This window comes from Eleginops maclovinus, chromosome 2 (genome assembly GCF_036324505.1).
Source record: "Eleginops maclovinus isolate JMC-PN-2008 ecotype Puerto Natales chromosome 2, JC_Emac_rtc_rv5, whole genome shotgun sequence".
NCBI classification, from domain to species: Eukaryota; Metazoa; Chordata; class Actinopteri; order Perciformes; family Eleginopidae; genus Eleginops; species Eleginops maclovinus.
In genome coordinates this window covers 11,615,097-11,634,120 of record NC_086350.1, presented here as the reverse complement: position 1 = coordinate 11,634,120, position 19,024 = coordinate 11,615,097, and the positions used below count along the sequence as shown (strand labels likewise).

Here is a 19,024-nt window from a genome sequence, read left to right as displayed (position 1 = left end):
AGCTCCTAAAATGCTAGTTTTGAATAAACACCAGACATGTCAGTCATCTTTATTGATAGCCTGCCTCTCATGCGTGCAGTTTCATAATGGAGCCATCAGGGGGAGGGACTAATGCAGACACAAAAGCCTGATGGAGCTGCCATATGTGACAGAAAACAACAGAGGAGCGTTTTGTGCCTGAACTGCAGCCATGAGGAGGGACAACCGACTGTAAGGAACCGATGCAAGTTTATCATCAGATCTTTATGACAAGTGACGACATCAGGTCAGTTTGTGGAGCCACTTCATGTCTGACATGAAACTTTTCAAGTGTGTAGTGTTATAGTTTTTTGTTGTTGCTTCCTATAAGTGTACAATGGTTTACTATGGTGTTTTCAAATTCTAATTGTTAAGAGTTACTAAGCACATGTTGCTGCCAGCCTGTTTACCAGACTAAAGATTTCACAACACTAGCAAATTTCACATGTCCTGCCCTAATTACCCCCAAATGCTCTTTTCTTTTAATTAGTAATCCTGTTCTAATCTTTAGACTGTTACTTCTACTGATACATTTGGAATGGTGTTGGACAAGTTGTGCGTGTTAGTTTATGAAATCCAATAAACAGTGTTTAGACAAATGAAGGACATGTAGTGTGAATATTTTCTAATTGTGTTTGCTGTTGATTTAAATACTCTTTGATGTTTTTAAAAGCTTTCTCAACAGGCAGTGAAAGGTGCACCTCCCTAAAAGAATGCTATACAGCAAGCTGGAACTTGTAAAAATATTCATCCCGTCAGTCAGAAATCACCAAGAACTCCTCTTTCTATCCGCAGGGTTGGACTTGCTGATTAAGAGAAGAAGACCTGGATAGACGGGCTCCAGTGGTGCGCATCAAGGAGATAAATCACATCAATGAAGACGCCTGGCATGGCGGTATTCAAACAACAAAATGTGGACGATTTCTATGAAATTGGAGAAGAACTAGGAAGGTAAGTGTGTTTCAAAGCTGTACAGTAAGAGATGTTTGATTTCAACCCCTTAGAAAATTATCCTCCTTATGTTTGTGTGACTAAGAGTGTGACTCAGCTCTCCGCTGCATGCCTCTGTCGTGATCATAGCAGTGATCCTCATGTGTGGATATAGGTCTGCAAACAGCTGGCTTGTTTAAGCATGAAATAGGGAGTGTTGCTGTGTTGAAATAGGTTGAAGTTTACAGCGAGAGATAACGTTTCAAAAGTAAATACACTCTAGGACAAACTCTTTTTAGCACGATATGTTCTAACCAGGAAAGAAAATCAAAATTTCTCATTTTCAATTTGCTAAAGTGGATTGGATGAGTGTTAATCAAATGTGACATTGAAAAAACGGTGTTCCATGGGGAAATAGATTAAAGGAAGTTCTGCAGGGTGCAGCTGGTGTTGAGGAAGCAACTCTATGCATTAAGGGCAGCTTTGGCATGTGCACCACTCGCTAACAGACAGAGAGGGTGTGAAAGGAAAGGGTCTAACCTCTAACCTTTCACTAATAGTGAAAATATACTTCATGTCCCAGTGTTTGCTCGCCATTTACTGCAGAGCTACTCTGACACACCCTGACAGGGAAAATTAATACCTGGTGTTGAAATGTGACTCCAGCTGCATTTAAACCTCTGTACAGAAGAGTTTCTGTGTCCAGCATTCACACTTTCATTTCATTTCACAAATATCTGCCTCATGAAGTAATGACATGCATCTCCATATTAAAAGATTAAATGTTATTAGGATATTTAATCAATTTGCTTAAATGACAATGGCTGTCATTTTTAATTAGGGTTCACTTTATAAGTTGCAACTACGCTTAGTAGATATTATAAACCATGCACTGATGCTTTGTGAATCAGTTATAAGCCATTAATATGAACAACTTTGCTATTTTGTGGGAATCTATACTAATTGAATAACATTTCTAAGATGTATGTGTTATTGTCTTTGTTTTTAAATGTGTTGTGTTTTGTTGATTACAATTTATGATTGAATATTATTCTCAAACATTAGGTGCGCTTTTCATTTATTAAAGAGGCTAAATGTTTTCTTATTCGTGGATTTTAACAAATAAAAGATTACTGAATTATTTGTTCTAAAGTGTATATAGCTAAAGGATTGATAAAGGGTGTTTTTGGAGAATTAATCTGCTGTATGAAAGGCATGGACATGTGTTGTTTAAGGTCTGACAATACCACTGTGGTTGGAAACGTGTTGCTTGATAAAAAAAGACTCTGCTGTGGGCTGAGCTCTGTTTGTGCTCAGCATCTCTGTCATGGGAAATAGAAAACCGATGTGGTTAAAGCCACTGATTCCTGCAACTGAAAACAGAAATGCTTTTCAGTCACAAAAAGTTTCAGAGACTTTAAAAACCAATTTGGCAGCTGGATTTCTTTGCTTGCTGTTCTTCTGTCTTGTTGTGACAACTCTGTAGTGTTTTTGTAGGATAAAGCCCACCCCGCCTACAGTTTGTCAAAGCCTCATGGGCTCTCCAATGCACGCAACAATGGAAATGTTACTCAATCCTCCTCAAGAGGGTGGGGAAATTTGATGAGGGGGGCCAAAAACTGATCTGTGTTGAGTATTTAAGATGTTCTGTACCCTATGGAACTGTTGAGTATATAGCTGCAGGAAAGTTGATTCATCATGCTGAACCCCTATTGACAGATTTTAATGTCAGAGGGCCCCACGCAGATGTACTCAATGTTTCTTTCCACTGCTGACCTTAGTTTTTGGTGAACCAATCTGTAGAACAACCTTTTGCTGGTAATGTGAGACATTTACTCTGTTGTCTTACCATCTGAGTGATGACACTTATGATGACGTAAAGTAGGAAGTGTCACAGTGTTAACCCACAGTGTTTCCTGCCACACTACTGCTGAGACAAGTGAACAGTGACACAAGTGGCTGCAGAGCAGATGGAGAACTTTGTGAACTCTACCTGTCAACAACAGGTTCATTCTTGTCCATGTTTCATCAGAACACCGGATAACTTTTATAATTGTACTATTGCCTTTGCTAGTTATATTAAATTATAAAAAATGCATCATCTCTGTTAGTCATGATCAAGCTATGGCAACAATTCACAGGATGCATCATTAGACGGGAAGTGCCATTGTCTTTGCATGCCTGAACAAAATTAAAAACTTGTAAACTTCCTCCTTGTTTTTAAATCAGTGAATAATGCACTTTCATCATAATGGACTTTCTGTTTTAGCTCCACTAGTGACATGGATCTACTGTAGGTCCACTACTTTTGTCTAGACTGAAATAACTTGATACTATTGGATTGCAAATAAATATTGTACAGCCATTTTTCATCCCCTGGAGGATTCTGACTTTGATGTTAATATTTTTGAGAAATATATCCATCTATGATTACTCGGCTAAACTTTGCGTTCGATGCTAATCAGCAAATAGCAGCATGCTAAAAGGCTAATTTGAAGGTGTCCTATTATGGTCTTTTATGGCATATAGTATAGGTCTCAAATATATTTAAAAACAAACATGTCTCTGACGTGTTTTGCTCAAAATACCAAACAGATCATGCATTTAAGCATGTCCGCTATCCCTCTATTTCAGCCCCGTTTTCTAAATAGCTGATTCTGTGACTGTCGCTTTAAATTTGAGCTGAGCTGAAGCTGGCCTCGCCGCTTTGGAGCGTCATGATCTCTCTGTCTGAAGAGAGAAGTTTCTAACGGAGAAACTCAGCTAAACGCTGCCGTGATTAAACACCATATTATGTTCAAAATCATATCAAGCATTATTTCTGAAACACTTCTTAGTGAACAGTGACATTATATGTAATATATACACACCAACTCAACCTCCTGCAGACATCCTGCACAGAGACAAAGAGGTGCTTCGGAGGGGATTCATCCTCGACTGTATATTGCAGACGATAGGTTGGGACGTTTCACGTGGGCGGGACCTTGCCAGGAGTTCAGTGTAAAGCCAGCCCACATTTCCGATATAACGTCACATCGGCAGCAAATCTGGATCAGCTCGTTTGTACCCCCGTTTTTAGAGATGTGGGTAAGGAGGAAAAGAGAGAGGGTTGTATTTTCTGACACTTTGTGAGTCTCCTTACACACCGGGGACAAATATTTATGTATAAAAGACAGCAAAAACTGCATTTTGCATAATAGGGGACCTTTAAGATTACCTACCAGCCCAACAGAGAGCATGCTAACATGCTAAAGTTAGCATTTAGCTAAATGTCCCACTGTCCCTAAATACAGCTGCACAGAGCTGCTGTCTGTAGTCTCTTGTAATTGTATTACTCAACTGAATGCAGGAACACATCACACCACCCTTAATATGCAATGTTTTTTACAATCTTTCTCTGTGTACTGCGGTATCTGTCATTTTCTAGAAATACTCGCAGAATGCATGCAAAAGGGAAATGAATAAGAGAAATGTTTCCAATTTGCAGAAGTTTGGTTACAGGATGCAGAGAGTGCGCATTGCACACTTAAGGCTGCAGCCCTCACAGGTGTGAGATGTGTTGAAGTGAAAAGAGTTGACAATTGCGAGATGAACGCATTATGGTGCTAAAATGTCTCCAAAGGGATCTTCTGTACATGATGTATCTAAAGAGGTTACAGTTGGCATGCATTTCCAAGGAGGAGGATAAGAATGATTGTAGTCAGCTGTAATTAGCAGACATTCCTGCTGTTGTGTGGGGGAAAAATGTGTTTATTCAGTGCCGCCTGACGCAGGGAACTCCACGTTGACCTCTACGACATTACCGGAGTTCCCCCTTTGACAGAGGTCACCCTGTTACTAGCAGACACTCTTACAGCCAGATGTTTGAGAGATTGTTGACATTGGACCACACCAAAACAAGAGGGAATCTTGTGTATCCTGAACATGTTATGGGCATAATTGTTGATATATTTAATCATAATAGGGTTTTCAAGGCTCGATTGCCGAACAGAAACTATATTTTTTGCCATGATGAGTCATTTTTTGAGCTGGTTCATCTTCACACAGATCACAGATAATGGTCAGGGACCGGGCTTGGTCAATTATATATCTGGCTGTCTTTGTAACACCACCCCAGAGGTTCCGTTGAGAAATGTGTTTAAATATTGGGCCGGCGCCACTTGTCCAAGCATTCCTCCAACCTTGGCTGTGGATAATGACCTTCAGCTGTTGGAAGTGGAAACTCAGCAGGGAGACGTTGCTTTCAGCCCCACCGGCCGGCTTAGAGCTAAGACAGCCGGCACGCCTGGCCCGCTGTGGAATACCACTCCCAGCATCATTGCTTTTCCCAGTGTTACTCTGCACCTCGTAGCAACACTTCAGTAAAGCCCCTTGCATTGACTGTTATGTTCTTTCTCACATTTGGGCCACAACAAACAACACGAGGGGTCATTCTGTTCAAATCAAGGACACTGCTGCTGCTGCCACGTGAGATTCCATCCTTTCAGTGTGCTTGATGTTTGTTTATGCTAGTGGAATCCATTGAGCAAGTTTCCCTCCTCCTCAGGTCACACATTATCGTAGTCGTTTCAGACAGTGTGAGCCATTCAGGGATGTCTCAGGGGTGGAAATGTCCTGTTAATAGAACAGATAGACGGAGTATTTCAGATTCCTACCCTGTTTATGTTTTTCCTTTGTGGCGTCTGTGGCTCTTTGAAGACCTTTTTCAACGATGTACACCCCCAACTATCTCCTGTATTTTCTGTTAGGTCATGTTCCCACTGATATCTGATCCTGACAGGGTTTTTGTGGTCCTGATGTGAACTAAAAAGCTTAATAATAAATCCCAGAGGCTTTGTGGTTACAGAAACCTCTCTGGAAACCTGGAAGCTACACTGAGGCCTTAAATAATATTTTTTATTTAAACACCTGTGTAATTAAATGCAATCCATGCAACTAATAATACTGTGTGTTTGAGACACTTACAGGCACGTTTTCTTTTTCTTTAGGCCACAGCATAATATTTGAAGTTCCCATTATGTCCCTCCAGTGTATGTGGTTAAAGTACATCTCAGTAAGAGGACAGGGTGTGCCTCAACAACAGAAAACTGGCTCAACTGCCCAACTGTAATGTGGTTTAGGAAAGTTCCTTGTGTATTTAATCCATATTTTCCTTTATTGTTGGGGCAGAGCTGTCTCTTTTAGTAAACTGCTGTGTTAAGGAGTATCGTTTCCATCCATAAGGGCTGTAAGAAATGTCAGTTTTTTTGCATTGGAAGCTCATTGAGTTTTCCGAACGGAGCTTTGAATGTCTGTCATGATTCAATTCAAGGCTTTATTGACATCTGTGCAGTAGCTACAGTGTAGAGATGGCTCCTCCAACAATTCCACATAATGCTGTATGGATAAGACATTAAACACATTTAAGTAAGTAATAAGACAACATTTTAAAATAAAAAGTAAAAATTGCAAGAACTCTACTAAAGAGTAGTAGTGGAGTAGATACTAAATGATGTCCCAACCATAAATCAATGGATTCGTATTAAACTCAATTGTTTTTTCCTTTTTGAATTATGAATAAAACGTTTGCCTCGATGTGCAGACTCTTTTTAAATCAACAAATATGAATTGAAGCAGGAAATCTTTTGAGATAAAATTGTGTTGTAAATAGATGGAAAGAATGATAGAAATGATAACATCCATCTTTTTTCAATACATTTGGACGTATAGACTTAACAACACTCTTGAGTCTTCAAATAGTATAAGACAAAGTATTTGGTTAAAATGTAATGCAATAAAATAGTAGAGTAGTCAAGCTGAAATCAAAAAGATGTGCGGATTTCTAGTGTTAATTAAAACCTTTTAATGTCAACATGAATAAAATATGATTTAAAGCCTTAGTATGTGATGTGTTTTGGACAGCCTTCATCCAGCGGCTCCAGCAGGCTTTTTCCTTCTCCCCAGCAGCGGCAGTGGAGATGTGGCAGGTGGAGAAGAGCCTATTTTTAGTGCACTAGACACCATGATGATAGTGGGCACAGACTGGACAGCCTCTCACAGCCACCCTGGAATCTCAGTGTGGACAGTTATGTCCAAAACATATGCCTGCCAGTAATTATCTGTGTCCTCTCTCTGTGTGTTCTTTCACAGTGTCTAAAAATACAACACTTGTATGGTGCATCGAAACATTTCCACGATTTTACAGTAAATTCTTGTGTCTACAGGCTTTAATAGCTTTTATCCAATCACGAATGAATGCAGAGTTCACTGAATGTTCCTCTTCATTCGCATCTTCCCAATTCAGAAGCTTTTTGCCAGCTTTGCCTCCTCACTCGCCCTCATGTTATTCTGCAGGATCAGTGACTGAGAGGCTTGTTTTCAGAGTCTGAATGTAAAGAGAGGGCAGGTCAGCCCACAGCAGCAGGAGTGGCCACAGGCAGAGATTACTGCTGGTCTGATAATAAAGCCATGGAGACTCAACACATGTGTTTAACTGGGCGACAGCGCTGGAAGATGTTTTGACACTTCTCAGTGGGTCAATTATGAGTGAACTGACTGTGTGGTTATGTCGGGGGAGGGTGATAATAAAGTTTAACAAGTTTACTGCAGTCACCACCCCTGTCGTTAGGCTGGAACAACATTAGTATATAGGATTCAAACTAATGTACACATGACTTCAATCACAAGTCCACTGGCTGTAAAGTGAAAAGTGAAACAACTATCCGCTGGGAAATTATCTCAAAGCCACACCGCAGTTGGGAAATATTCAGGGTTTTGGAGATTCTTTCAGCTGACTGGTTCTGGAGAAGAAGAATAGCTTGAAATTTGGCAGGAAGGTTGGTTGAGTGGGAGGACAGCAGCTCTGTCCGCACTGCAGGCCTATCTGATTGTTCTCTGTCTGGCCAGGAAACAGGAAGAGATGAACTACACCTCAATATTTCCTCAGAATTGACACACGTCTTCCTCCCTTACACGTCTTCCTCCCTGACATCTTTCTTCATCATTAGTTATATAGTTTATAAATTGTTCTACCTCTTGAAATATAAAAGTCACAAACCTAATCGTATAATATGAACTCATAAGTTATTAGCATTTCATAATGTTAGTGCCTATTTTCTTCTTTTGTGTCTGCAGTGGGCAGTTTGCAATTGTCAAACGCTGCATAGAGAAGAGCACAGGCGTTGAGTATGCAGCCAAGTTCATCAAGAAGCGTCAGAGTCGGGCCAGCAGACGTGGCGTTAAAAGAGAGGAGATCGAGAGGGAAGTGGACATCCTGCAGCAGCTCCAGCACAACAACATCGTATCACTACATGACGTGTACGAGAACCGCACAGACGTGGTGCTCATCCTCGAACTGTGAGTCAGCAATGCGTCACAATACCTGTTAGAAATAGAGTGTTCCAACATGAACTCTTCTAAATCTGTGTTGCTAATAAACCCTTTTGGTGAAATCACATGTACAAAAAGAACTGAATGTCTTTCTCAGAGCGGCTTGTGTTGAAAAGAGGCCTCAGAGGGCACCGCTTGGGTCCAGCGAGTGCCGGGAACATGGAGCTCTTAATTAGGGCTAAAAGAAAGCTCTGCTGAATCAAAGCAGTGGGAACAGACTGACAGAGCAGTTCCTGTTAGATGCAGGAGGAGACACTGTGTGACATTCAGTCTATTAGTGTGTGTTATGAGCAGTCCGAAAAGCAACGCGCATCCAAATTAATGATACAATAGCGTCCGTTGCTTTAAAGAAAACTCAGAAAACAGTAAAGCTTGTATCAAGCAAGCAGAGATCACCAAGCGGTTTCTGTTCACCCGTCCCGAATTAAAGAGCCGAAACCACCCCTATGTGACGTAACATCAATCAAAACAATAATAAATATAAACACAGGAAAATCCATAACGTCCTCCTCGTAATAAAATAACACTTACAAAACAAACTTTATATAATATAAATCCCAGCTATTTAAAGGCCGCTCTACACCACATTTCAACACGATTTTAGGTATCTTAATATGCAAAGTAATATAAGTCACAGCTCTGGCAAACTGTTATTCCAAACAAACATATCTAAGGCATCCTCAACCACTGCATCCAAATCCTGGGAACTCACTTTAGATAACGCTCAAGAGAGTCCTTGCTCCAGATTATCTGAACCCACAGGATGAGTCACTAAGTGTGTGTGTGTGTGTGTGTGTGTGTGTGTGTGTGTGTGTGTGTGTGTGTGTGTGTGTGTGTGTGTGTGTGTGTGTGTGTGTGTGTGTGTGTGTGTGTGTGTGTGTGTGTGTGTGTGTGTGTGTGTGTGTGTGTGTGTGTGTGTGTGTGTGTGTGTGTGTGTGTGTGTGTGTGTGTGTGTGTGTGTGTGTGTGTGTGTGTGTGTGTGTGTGTGTGTGTGTGTGTGTTTCACAGGGTGTCTGGAGGAGAGCTGTTTGATTTCTTGGCTCAGAAGGAATCTCTCAGTGAAGAGGAGGCCACTCAGTTTATCAAACAGATCCTAGATGGAGTCCAGTACCTCCACTCCAAGAGGATTGTGCATTTTGATCTAAAGGTACAACCTGCTCCATATGTTATTTAAATCTATGTATGTCTTGTAATGATGATATCTTTTACCCCCACCTCTACTGCACTGTATACATACAATGTCACAGACAGCAGGTGTTTAATGTAGCTTTGTGACAGAAGAGTCTCGCTATTTTGAATCCCTTTTCCTTCCTGTTTTCTGTGGCTGAAGTCCAGACTCTCAGATAAAGATGCCACAGGGTTATCTCCTCACTTTCAGAGAGCACTGTCGCCCACACTGCTGCTGCTCACTGTCCTGTTTGACAGCAGCTGAAGCTCCTCATCATTTTAATTATTTTAAAAAGAATACTAAGTAAAAGGCTTAATTAAAACCTGTGACCTTTAGTGACTCATGTGACTCATTAATACTTAGCCTTTTCCGTGAAATGAGGTTAATAACCAGTTCCGAAAAGGGTTGAAACTGTCTCTCCAGTCTCTAAAATTGACTTTACAAAGCTTGTGACTTTTATATTGATTTAGAGGAGCCTATCTACATACAACACGATGTATGAGTTGAACTTTTACAAACTTTGTGTTAGTGTGGATCTGTAACTTCCTGTAGTTATCCTGACCAATAACAGTCATAACAGCATTAACTGTGTAAACTGATTTGTTTACACTGTTACTTTTAGTGGGATAGAATAAAAAGACTTGTTAATCATTAAGCTGCAAAAGATTTAGTTGTTTCTTTAGAGAGGAGAACCAGCTGCTTCCTGTTTTGTGTACAAACTTGACTGTGATATCAATCTTCTCTTTGCTATTTCTCAACAAGAAAGTAATTAACCAAATGTTCCAAGATGTTGTTTAATATTTCTTTATTTCATGCTTACAAGAAAGAGTGTAACCATTACAATTTCTTTTTGAATGCTTACTCAAAAGGCAGTTTAACCAGGTAACTTGTTTTAATGTTTATGAATCACCCAACCTTGGTATAGAAGAAATCTGCTGACAAATTGCCCCGTGTTTTCCTTTTTGCACTTTAGCCTGAAAACGTAATGCTGCTGGACAGGAACCTTCGTCTACCTCGCATCAAAATTATAGACTTTGGACTGGCACACAAAATCGAAGCTGGGGCAGATTTCAAAAACATTTTTGGGACCCCTGAATTTGTCGGTAAGTGTTTCAATATGCGATGTGTTTGCAATGATGGAGTCTTGGTGTTGGCCTAGCGCTGTTTGTGAAGCAGGAGTGTGTCTATTTTCAGCTCCAGAGATAGTCAACTATGAGCAACTGGGATTGGAGGCAGACATGTGGTAGGAGCTTTTAATTACCTCTGCCTACCGCCATCCATACACGCTGCACTGCATAACTTTGGATTAACATTGTGCTGTTTGTTCACAGGAGCATCGGAGTCATCACGTATATACTGTAAGTTGGTACGATTTGTGATTATAAATCGGAAATCTTATTGTAGATGAAGAGATTTGAGGATAGACTAAGTGAGTGTGTGGATGTTTTTCCAGTTTGAGTGGTGCATCTCCTTTTCTCGGTGACACGAAGCAAGAAACGTTGGGAAACATCTCAGCGATGGACTACGAGTTTGACCAAGAGCTCTTCAGTAATACAAGCGAGCTGGCCAAGAGCTTCATCAGTCAGCTCCTGGTGAAGGACACAAGGTAAAATAACTGATAAACAACTTCAGGCCAAAGGTGAAGTCAGACCACTATTACAAAGCCCAGTATTAGAAGATTCTCTGCATTAAAGTGCAATAATATGCAAACCTGATCCAAATGAATGAAAGGCCACAGAAATCTAAAGCAAGGATATAGTTTAGCTTATGTCGTTTACACAATTGGATACCTAAACAACAGGCTGCATAATAAACTGCAAAGTAAATAATAATGAAAAGGATGTTGTGTTGTTCCTTGCATAATGTGATCTTGTTCTTCTTGCTTAACATGTTTCCTAGTCACTTATTAAAGTGTGTAGGCTCACTCTGCTTTGCATGTGATGGAGTTGTGTGGGTTTATTTACTGAGATGCATTTTCCTTCTCTTATCGCTTCAGAAAACGGATGACAATACAAGAGGCCCTCAACCATCACTGGATTAAGGTATGCGCTTGATTTTATGTGGGTTATAGCATGTTTTTGTTTTCCCAATAACTACCTCATGCTACATGATAAAACAGCAGTTAACAGTGGATGTCCAAGGTTACATCACGGTACAGGTTTGTTTGTCATTAAAAGAGAAAATCCATCTCATGCTCACAAAGTTCATGCACTAACTTTATTTACTTTATATCTGGCTTGTTGAAAATATTCTTATCACTGTCACTGTATATTGTTTCCATCACTGAAGTACTTAACAATTATATAACAATAAAGATATACTGTTTAAGTCATGTGTTAAAACATTTGAAAGTACAGAAGTATTAGTAATAAAATACACTTATATATAAGACAAAAGTACTCGTTAAGCAGATTTCAGAATAATATATATATTTCATATTATTAATTTACAATTATAGATGTATTGATTTGTTTTTACAGATGCTGATACTGTAAATGCTAAGCTACTTTAAAGTTTACACATGCTACTCTGTAGCTTTCTGTGGATCAATCAAGTTTGATCTTATTTTGGTTGATCTTAATTTATTTGTTGTTTGTGTTTTGTTAATCTACATCTGCAAATCAATGAAGTGGAGTAAAATATACAATATTCATTTATGTATATATGAATATAGAGATGTAGTGGAGGAATTATAAATTAGAAGAACAATGTAAATAGTCAATTTAAGTACAACTACATCTAAATTGTACTAAGTACATGTGGTAAGTTTCTTTCCACCACTAAACACTTTGCAGTCGGACATTTTGTCTAGAAATTCAAGCGATTGAACTAAATCAAGATGTCACTACTTGTGGTATTTAACGGCATGGACCTTTAACGACCTCTGTAATGTTGAAGACGTCTACTCCAACATTAGCTGCAGAGATGCATGTGAATGGTGATTGCTCCGGAGTCTTTGTCCTGTTTGGATTAAAGCATGAAGCCAGGAAACACAAAATCCTGTACAGGAATATCTGTTGTGTTTTTGTGGTACTCTTACCTGTCATGGCTTTCGCTGTAGGGTCACACACTAACCCTGCAGTGCCACATCTGCTGGGATATTCATCGCTGTGTGTGTTTTCAAGATGCAACAATGAGACAGCCTCTCACTCTAGTGTCCCCCCTTCACCCTTCTGTCTGAAGTCCTGCGACTACATGGAAGAGGAAAGCACTGCCCCTGAGGCTGAGAAGAAAGTGGAGCAGCTGAAGACGAAGCGGCTAAAGGAGTACACCATCCAGTCCCATTTCAGTATGCCCCAGAACAACACGTACGCCAACTTTGAGCGTTTTGCACATGTGGTGGAGAAGTCAGTCTGATGGAGACGGAGCTGTCAGAGGTTTCAGAAGCACGGCACGCTCTGCAGGGTGATGTTGAAGCACTCCTCTCCATCTACAACGACAAGGAGGCCTGGTACAAGGAGGAGAGTGAGACTGCGAGGAAGCAGCTTTCTCAGGTCCACTATGAGTTCCGTAAAGTGCAGGCAACCAGGAGGCTGCTGCAGGAGGACGTGAAGATAATCGATGCCAGCCTGGAGAGCATCAGTGGGAAGTACAGCCACAGGCAGACTCAGCTGGACGCTCTGAGGCAGGAGCTGAACTCTGAGCTGCAGTGGCTGCAGGAGGTGATGAGCTCTCTGCACCCTGAAGGAGCCAACGACAGCATCCTCAGCAGCAGCCTGAACACGGATGTGAGGCAGGCGCTGCTGCACCAGTCCTGCAGGAGGCAACTGCATCCTGAGGACAAACAGCCAGTCACAGAGTCTGACTAACTTACACAAAGGAACACTTACTTGTATTGACCTTATACATCCTATGAAAATGTTCAACATCTTAGCTGCACAAAGGTTTGAATGTATATTTGAATGTAGTCTTTACATTTTCTTTCTTTATATCTATATTTTTCTTGATTGAACTCTGTGGTACAATACTTTTTAATTAAAATAACTGTAAGAGTAGGGAAATGAATATGAGGAAATACACTTTTACAGATACGCAGTTTTGCTTAGAGGTAGATGTAAAGATGGATGGCACTTTTGTATCTGTTCAGTAACTATGAAGGTACAAGCAGGAGATGATAATCTTTGCTTTGCTCAAATACTTAAAATGGGGGGAAACGGCTAGCCTTGCTCTGACTATATGTGATACTTACTGAAAATGATGCTCTAATTTGATTGAGCAGGTTTGTAGTAATACATATTAGTCATGAATGTGTTTACTGTGAAAGGGCCAGAGGAGGACAAAGGATTTCACAGCAATTTTTTATTGAATTTATCAAAAGGGATTTTTAAAATTGTATTCCAATTATAGGACTGTGTATTTATTTGTTTATTGTCTATTTCACAAAACTTATCAATTTGTAAAGTTAAATGTGTGTTTCGTTTTTGTTTTAAGATTATTGTAATGGATGTAATGTGCACTTTTACTAATGATTGAGTTTATTTATTTCTAAAACCTTTTGTACTTCTTTCTTGGAAATGTTTTATGAGCAAACAGGAAATACAACATCTTGATAAGACAACATGTGTTTCTCAATGTCTCACGTCTTTATAAGTGTCGTCAGATGTTACAGTTTTTGGACTTTGATGTGCACACTGACATTTTTCATTGTTGTCTAAAAAAAGAAAATAAATTCTTTGTATAACATCCTTGTGATTTCTCATCTTAGATTTCAATATCTGGTTTTACTTCAGATTATACTGGATACATATATATATATATATATATATATATATATATATATACTTCCTCTGTTATTTTATTCCTCACTGTGTCTCTGCAGCCTCTGAATACCAGGCAGGCCATGGTGAAGAGGTTGTCTGTGGTCAACTTGGAAAACTTTAAGAGACAGTATGCCAGACGCAGGTGGAAGGTAAGTTAGATCATTTCCCAACAAATTGTTTCTTTTGTTTCAGGACTTATTATCTTTGCTTTCATCTGTTCAACAGCTGTCATTCAGAATTGTTGCTCTGTGCAACCACTTAACGCGGATCATGAAGAAAGGCAACAAGCTGCCTGAGCAGGACGGGGTAAGGACTCACAGTATTAAAGCTAAAAGCTATGGCTCAATATAGACATTTTTTGCATTTTTTATTAGCTCTTCTTTCCTGAGAGTTGGATGAGAAAATGTATACCACTTCCACGTCTGTACAGTATATGAGTCTACAGCCAGCTTGTAGTTAGCTTAGCATAAAGCCTAGACACCAACTGAATTCTAACATCACTGACTTCCTGTAGTCTTGTTATCACTAGGATAGGAAAGACATTGCTAGGCTAGCAGTTTCCCAATTCCCTTTACGCTATGAAGCTACATCTAGGAGCGTCATATATCCTGTACTTCACAAAAATTATAGTGGTATCAACTGACCCTTTAATTAATTTATTTTACAGTAACTGTGATAGTTTAATGTTGGAAGTTCTGTTCTGCAGATTTCTTTGCGGTATTAATCTGCGCAGCATTTGCAACGCGGGGAAATTAGTTATTTGATATTCAGTCCAGTCTTCTTCCTCAGTTTCACAGAATCTGGAATGAATGTCTGTTGAATATCCAACCTAACTTTAAATTGATGGTATTTTGCTTTGTTTTGCAGCAAGTAGTTTAGATAACAAATTCTGTTTTTACCTCACACCACACATCCATTTTTACTGCTGTATCTCAACCTAAATATTATTGATTGTTTCAGAGAGATTGTGAAAGTGACCAAGAGGAAGACATCCTGAAGAGGAGACCGAGAAGCAGAAAGAGAAGCAGCACTTCCTGAGAGCAACAAGTGCATCATTGGACATGTTCCTGTTGCAAAACATGTAATCTGCACCTTTTTGAAACACATGGTCAGCTGTTACATAAGAAGAAATTATAAATTACTTGTTTGACTTTTATTGATCCAGGCAATCTGCTTGTTTTAGTGGCACACAAAACCAGCAGATTATCATCTGTGTGTTAATAGCAATACATTTGTAAATTCGAGCGACCTTTTTTTGCCCTTGTAGACAGGAACTGAGAGGCCAATGTTAGCACGTCCTCAAGAATGTAGGCAGCTTCCTCTCAGGGTCTTAAAAGTACCTCAGCTGTTGTCTAGCATCCAATATTGACCGAGTTAGATACTTTTAATTTTGTCTTGCGGGGCTGCATGTGTGAATGTAAAAAAAGTGTGATGTCCAAAGCACAGACAGAACAACAATATGGTAAACGGTTTATATGTTGTGCTTCACATAGAGTAATGTCTGTGTAGACTATTTTTGAATTTATGAACATTTTCAATTGCCATATCAGAATAATGTGCCAGTGAACTATACAGCGTTATGTGTTTACTGTATTGAATATAGACTATTTGAAATTACTGTCAAATACTTGTTGCCAATAGGGCAATACTTGCATTTCATTTTGTGCTTAAACAGGACAGTAGGTAATTTACAAATAAACATAACAAACATTTTACTGTTGTTTTTTTTAAAACTATTTTTAGGCCCTGATGTATTTATCTCGTATAAGTAACGGAAGTTAATATGTCTTAACTGTCACTGTTATTTGTACTTTAGCTCATTAAAAGAAGCAAACAGTGTAGTAAACACACATGTATGTACACTTGTATACTGTATGTATTGTACATTTTATTTTTGTTAATAAATTAATGAACATGACTTTTGTGAGTTCCATAAAGTAAAAAGACAAACAGTGTCTCCATCAACACCGTAGTCATGCCTTTGGGAGCAATTAGGGGTTAAATATATTGCCAAAGATCCCTTAGAAGTTGATTGCAGGAACTGGGGTTTGAACCATTGACCCTCTGACTTGACGATGCACATTAGCCCCATATCTAGAGCAGCCCCCTATAATGTTTTGTTGTGTTTTTCCTTCAATATTGTTATGAAAATGTGAAAGTTTATTAAATGAAATGTCTCATTCCCTTTGATTATCATCCAGGTCACGTGATCAAGTGACTCCAAATCAATGCAGCATTGCATTAACACACGGGATACGTAGGAAACAACTTTTTCTATTTGATATGATCATTTTTCTTTAAAAAAATTTGAACTTCCCTCAACCCCTCCCTGAATGTCTGTAGAAACTGGCTTTTTAAAATGTCATGCCCCAAGCCAATGTTCCTGTTGAACCATAATAAGATGAAACAGAAATACCACCTGCCCTTTGGATAAACACATAATTATCTAAACATCAATGTGCAGTAACTATGATAGTGAATTTTCCCCTGGGCACTGGTCCATTATTTGTCTCACAAGAGAAATGTTGTTTGCGCCCCGTTGGGCTGAACGAGATTGTAGGGATAATTTGACCTGAACTAAATACATTTTTGGCAGAGATACGATGTAGGCCAGTTACAGACTTATGCTAAGAAAGTAATCAACAAGTGGGTCTGAAATATGTGAGCCTGTTTGTCCTTCAGTATCGCATTACACATTTACGTAATGTTCAGAATAAGAACACAAGCCATGCTGCATATTAAAGCAAAGGGGCTTAAATATATATTTGTACTACCCCCACATAAGTTGGGTGACTTACAAAAGACACAGAACAAAGAGAATGAACTTGGAGGTTTTAGGGTGTGTGAAGCTCCAAAACCACAGGATCTTACATTTCCCGTAATGCAACCAATAATTTCAATTCAGTTGACCTTCCCTTCCTTATAAACACCCACATCTTTCTCATTCTAACTCCATGACCCCATTTTCAAAAAAAGATATGTATTCTTCAAACAGAAGCAGACTCAACCTGGTTGACATCAGGCTAATTTCCCAGACTTTTTAAATCATGTTTATGTCCTTTAAAACAACTGTTTTCCCCAGACTAGACCTCGTCCCTATATGAAAGTAAACAGAAAGTGTGTATACGACTGATATTCTTGCTTAAATCGATATGAACAACTTTATTACTCTGATTTCAGCTTTATATTTTATGTAAATAAATACACGCAAACAGCAGGATACATGTTATGTAACACACCGAATCAACAGCTTTATCCTGGATTGGGAAAAGTCTGAGTCTTAAATATTTTACAATTTGACATGTACACTTTCCTTCAAAAAATATCTTACTATAGGGTGAAATATTTAAAAGGCTTTTCTTTAAAAAGTTAATAGTTGCCTTTATTCAGAGTAAAAAGGCACTATGTTGTCTTTATACATCTCAAGTCCTTAACAGAGAATACAGGGACTCTCCAATACTACAGTAATATCTTTCTGTTCAATGACAACCTGTGAGTTACTGGCATAGGATGACAACAGAAAACATTTAAAGCACGCCCTGGTCACTCGTCCGTATGGAGCGACTGTAAATATTTCATCCATGTCTCACTGAAATATGACCCGAGTCCTTTGTAGCTTTGTCATTGATGGAGAGTGAAATGACATGGCTTCCAGGCAGTCGTACAGTCTGGTCTGAAGCATCTCGTGTATCAGTGTCACAGCTGGTATGTTGGGATCAATTATGTGGTGGACCAGCAACAGGGTCCGGGATCAAGGGATTCCTGCAGATTTACTGTTGGGAGGATGTGATGGATGGGTCTCTCACGAAGACAAATAAGGAGGGCTGTCCAAAATCATATGCTGCATATCAGTAACACAAAACCAAGTCGTTCATGGAAAGAGATGCAGATGCCTAGAGACTGAGTCTTCTTGACTCAGTGATGTGTCAGGAGGCCAAGCTGTGATTTGTAATGTGGTTTGCATGAAGCAGGCATGATCCAATAAGTCTCCTCATATCATTACTGTAAATTGCATGCAGGTGAATCTGTGTGACATGCCATGGTGACTCTTATTATCATGTCATTGACACTTATCCAAATGTGGACTTTTTAGAAAACATGTTGCTGTTATGCTCGTATTGGACCTCTGCTGAAAGTGAATCTGTATAATCCCACCCTGTTGAGACTTTGAGATCATTGCATTAACTGGTGACACGTAATCTATTTGTATAAGATTCCAACTTTGTACAGAGAAGAAGTTTTCCGCTGATATTAAGTTTTTCTTTCACAATGGTGCCACCTAGTGAGCAGAACAGCTATCTGGACTACGAGTGGAAGTGAAAAAATGGAATTGCTACAGGAAAACAATGCAGATACAAATGAATAATATGAAGATCAATGCTATGCAAAAACATATGATTATTTCACATTCATTGAATAATGGTTTGTATGGTTTTGTGCGACCATGGCTTACAAAGAGAAGACAGAATATCATTGATAAAGGATACAGACAAAAGAAACTCATCTGAGCATTCAAGTAATGAACTGTAAGCCTTCAACATGCATTTTAATTAAGAAAAAAGGACATGTTTATGTGAAAGAACAAGTTTTATTTGAATCTATAGTAATATACATGAAATCTGCCGCTTCAAGTAAAACAATTGTGAAAGTTCGCTTTCTTGGGGTCAAGTACTCAAATCTTGTTGCAAGTAAAAACTCTTTCCTTCAAAATGTTTCTCAAGTAAAAGGACACAAGTATCAGCATCAAAATATACCTAACATTCAAGTACTCTTGTTGCAA

At 39.1% G+C, this 19,024-nt stretch overlaps 1 protein-coding gene across 1 annotated transcript; it reads left to right on the top strand.

Moving 5' to 3' along the window:
* The first annotated feature begins 27 nt into the window (after nt 1-27).
* Nucleotides 28-14,165, top strand: dapk2b (death-associated protein kinase 2b). The gene is given in 11 exon segments (XM_063901597.1): nt 28-265; nt 814-969; nt 8,062-8,283; nt 9,325-9,463; nt 10,458-10,587; nt 10,679-10,727; nt 10,816-10,842; nt 10,938-11,090; nt 11,481-11,526; nt 12,668-12,827; nt 12,830-14,165. Coding segments are annotated over 10 exon segments (1,467 nt in total). The 5' UTR covers nt 28-265; nt 814-892; the 3' UTR covers nt 13,294-14,165.
* Nucleotides 14,166-19,024: the final 4,859 nt, after the last annotated feature.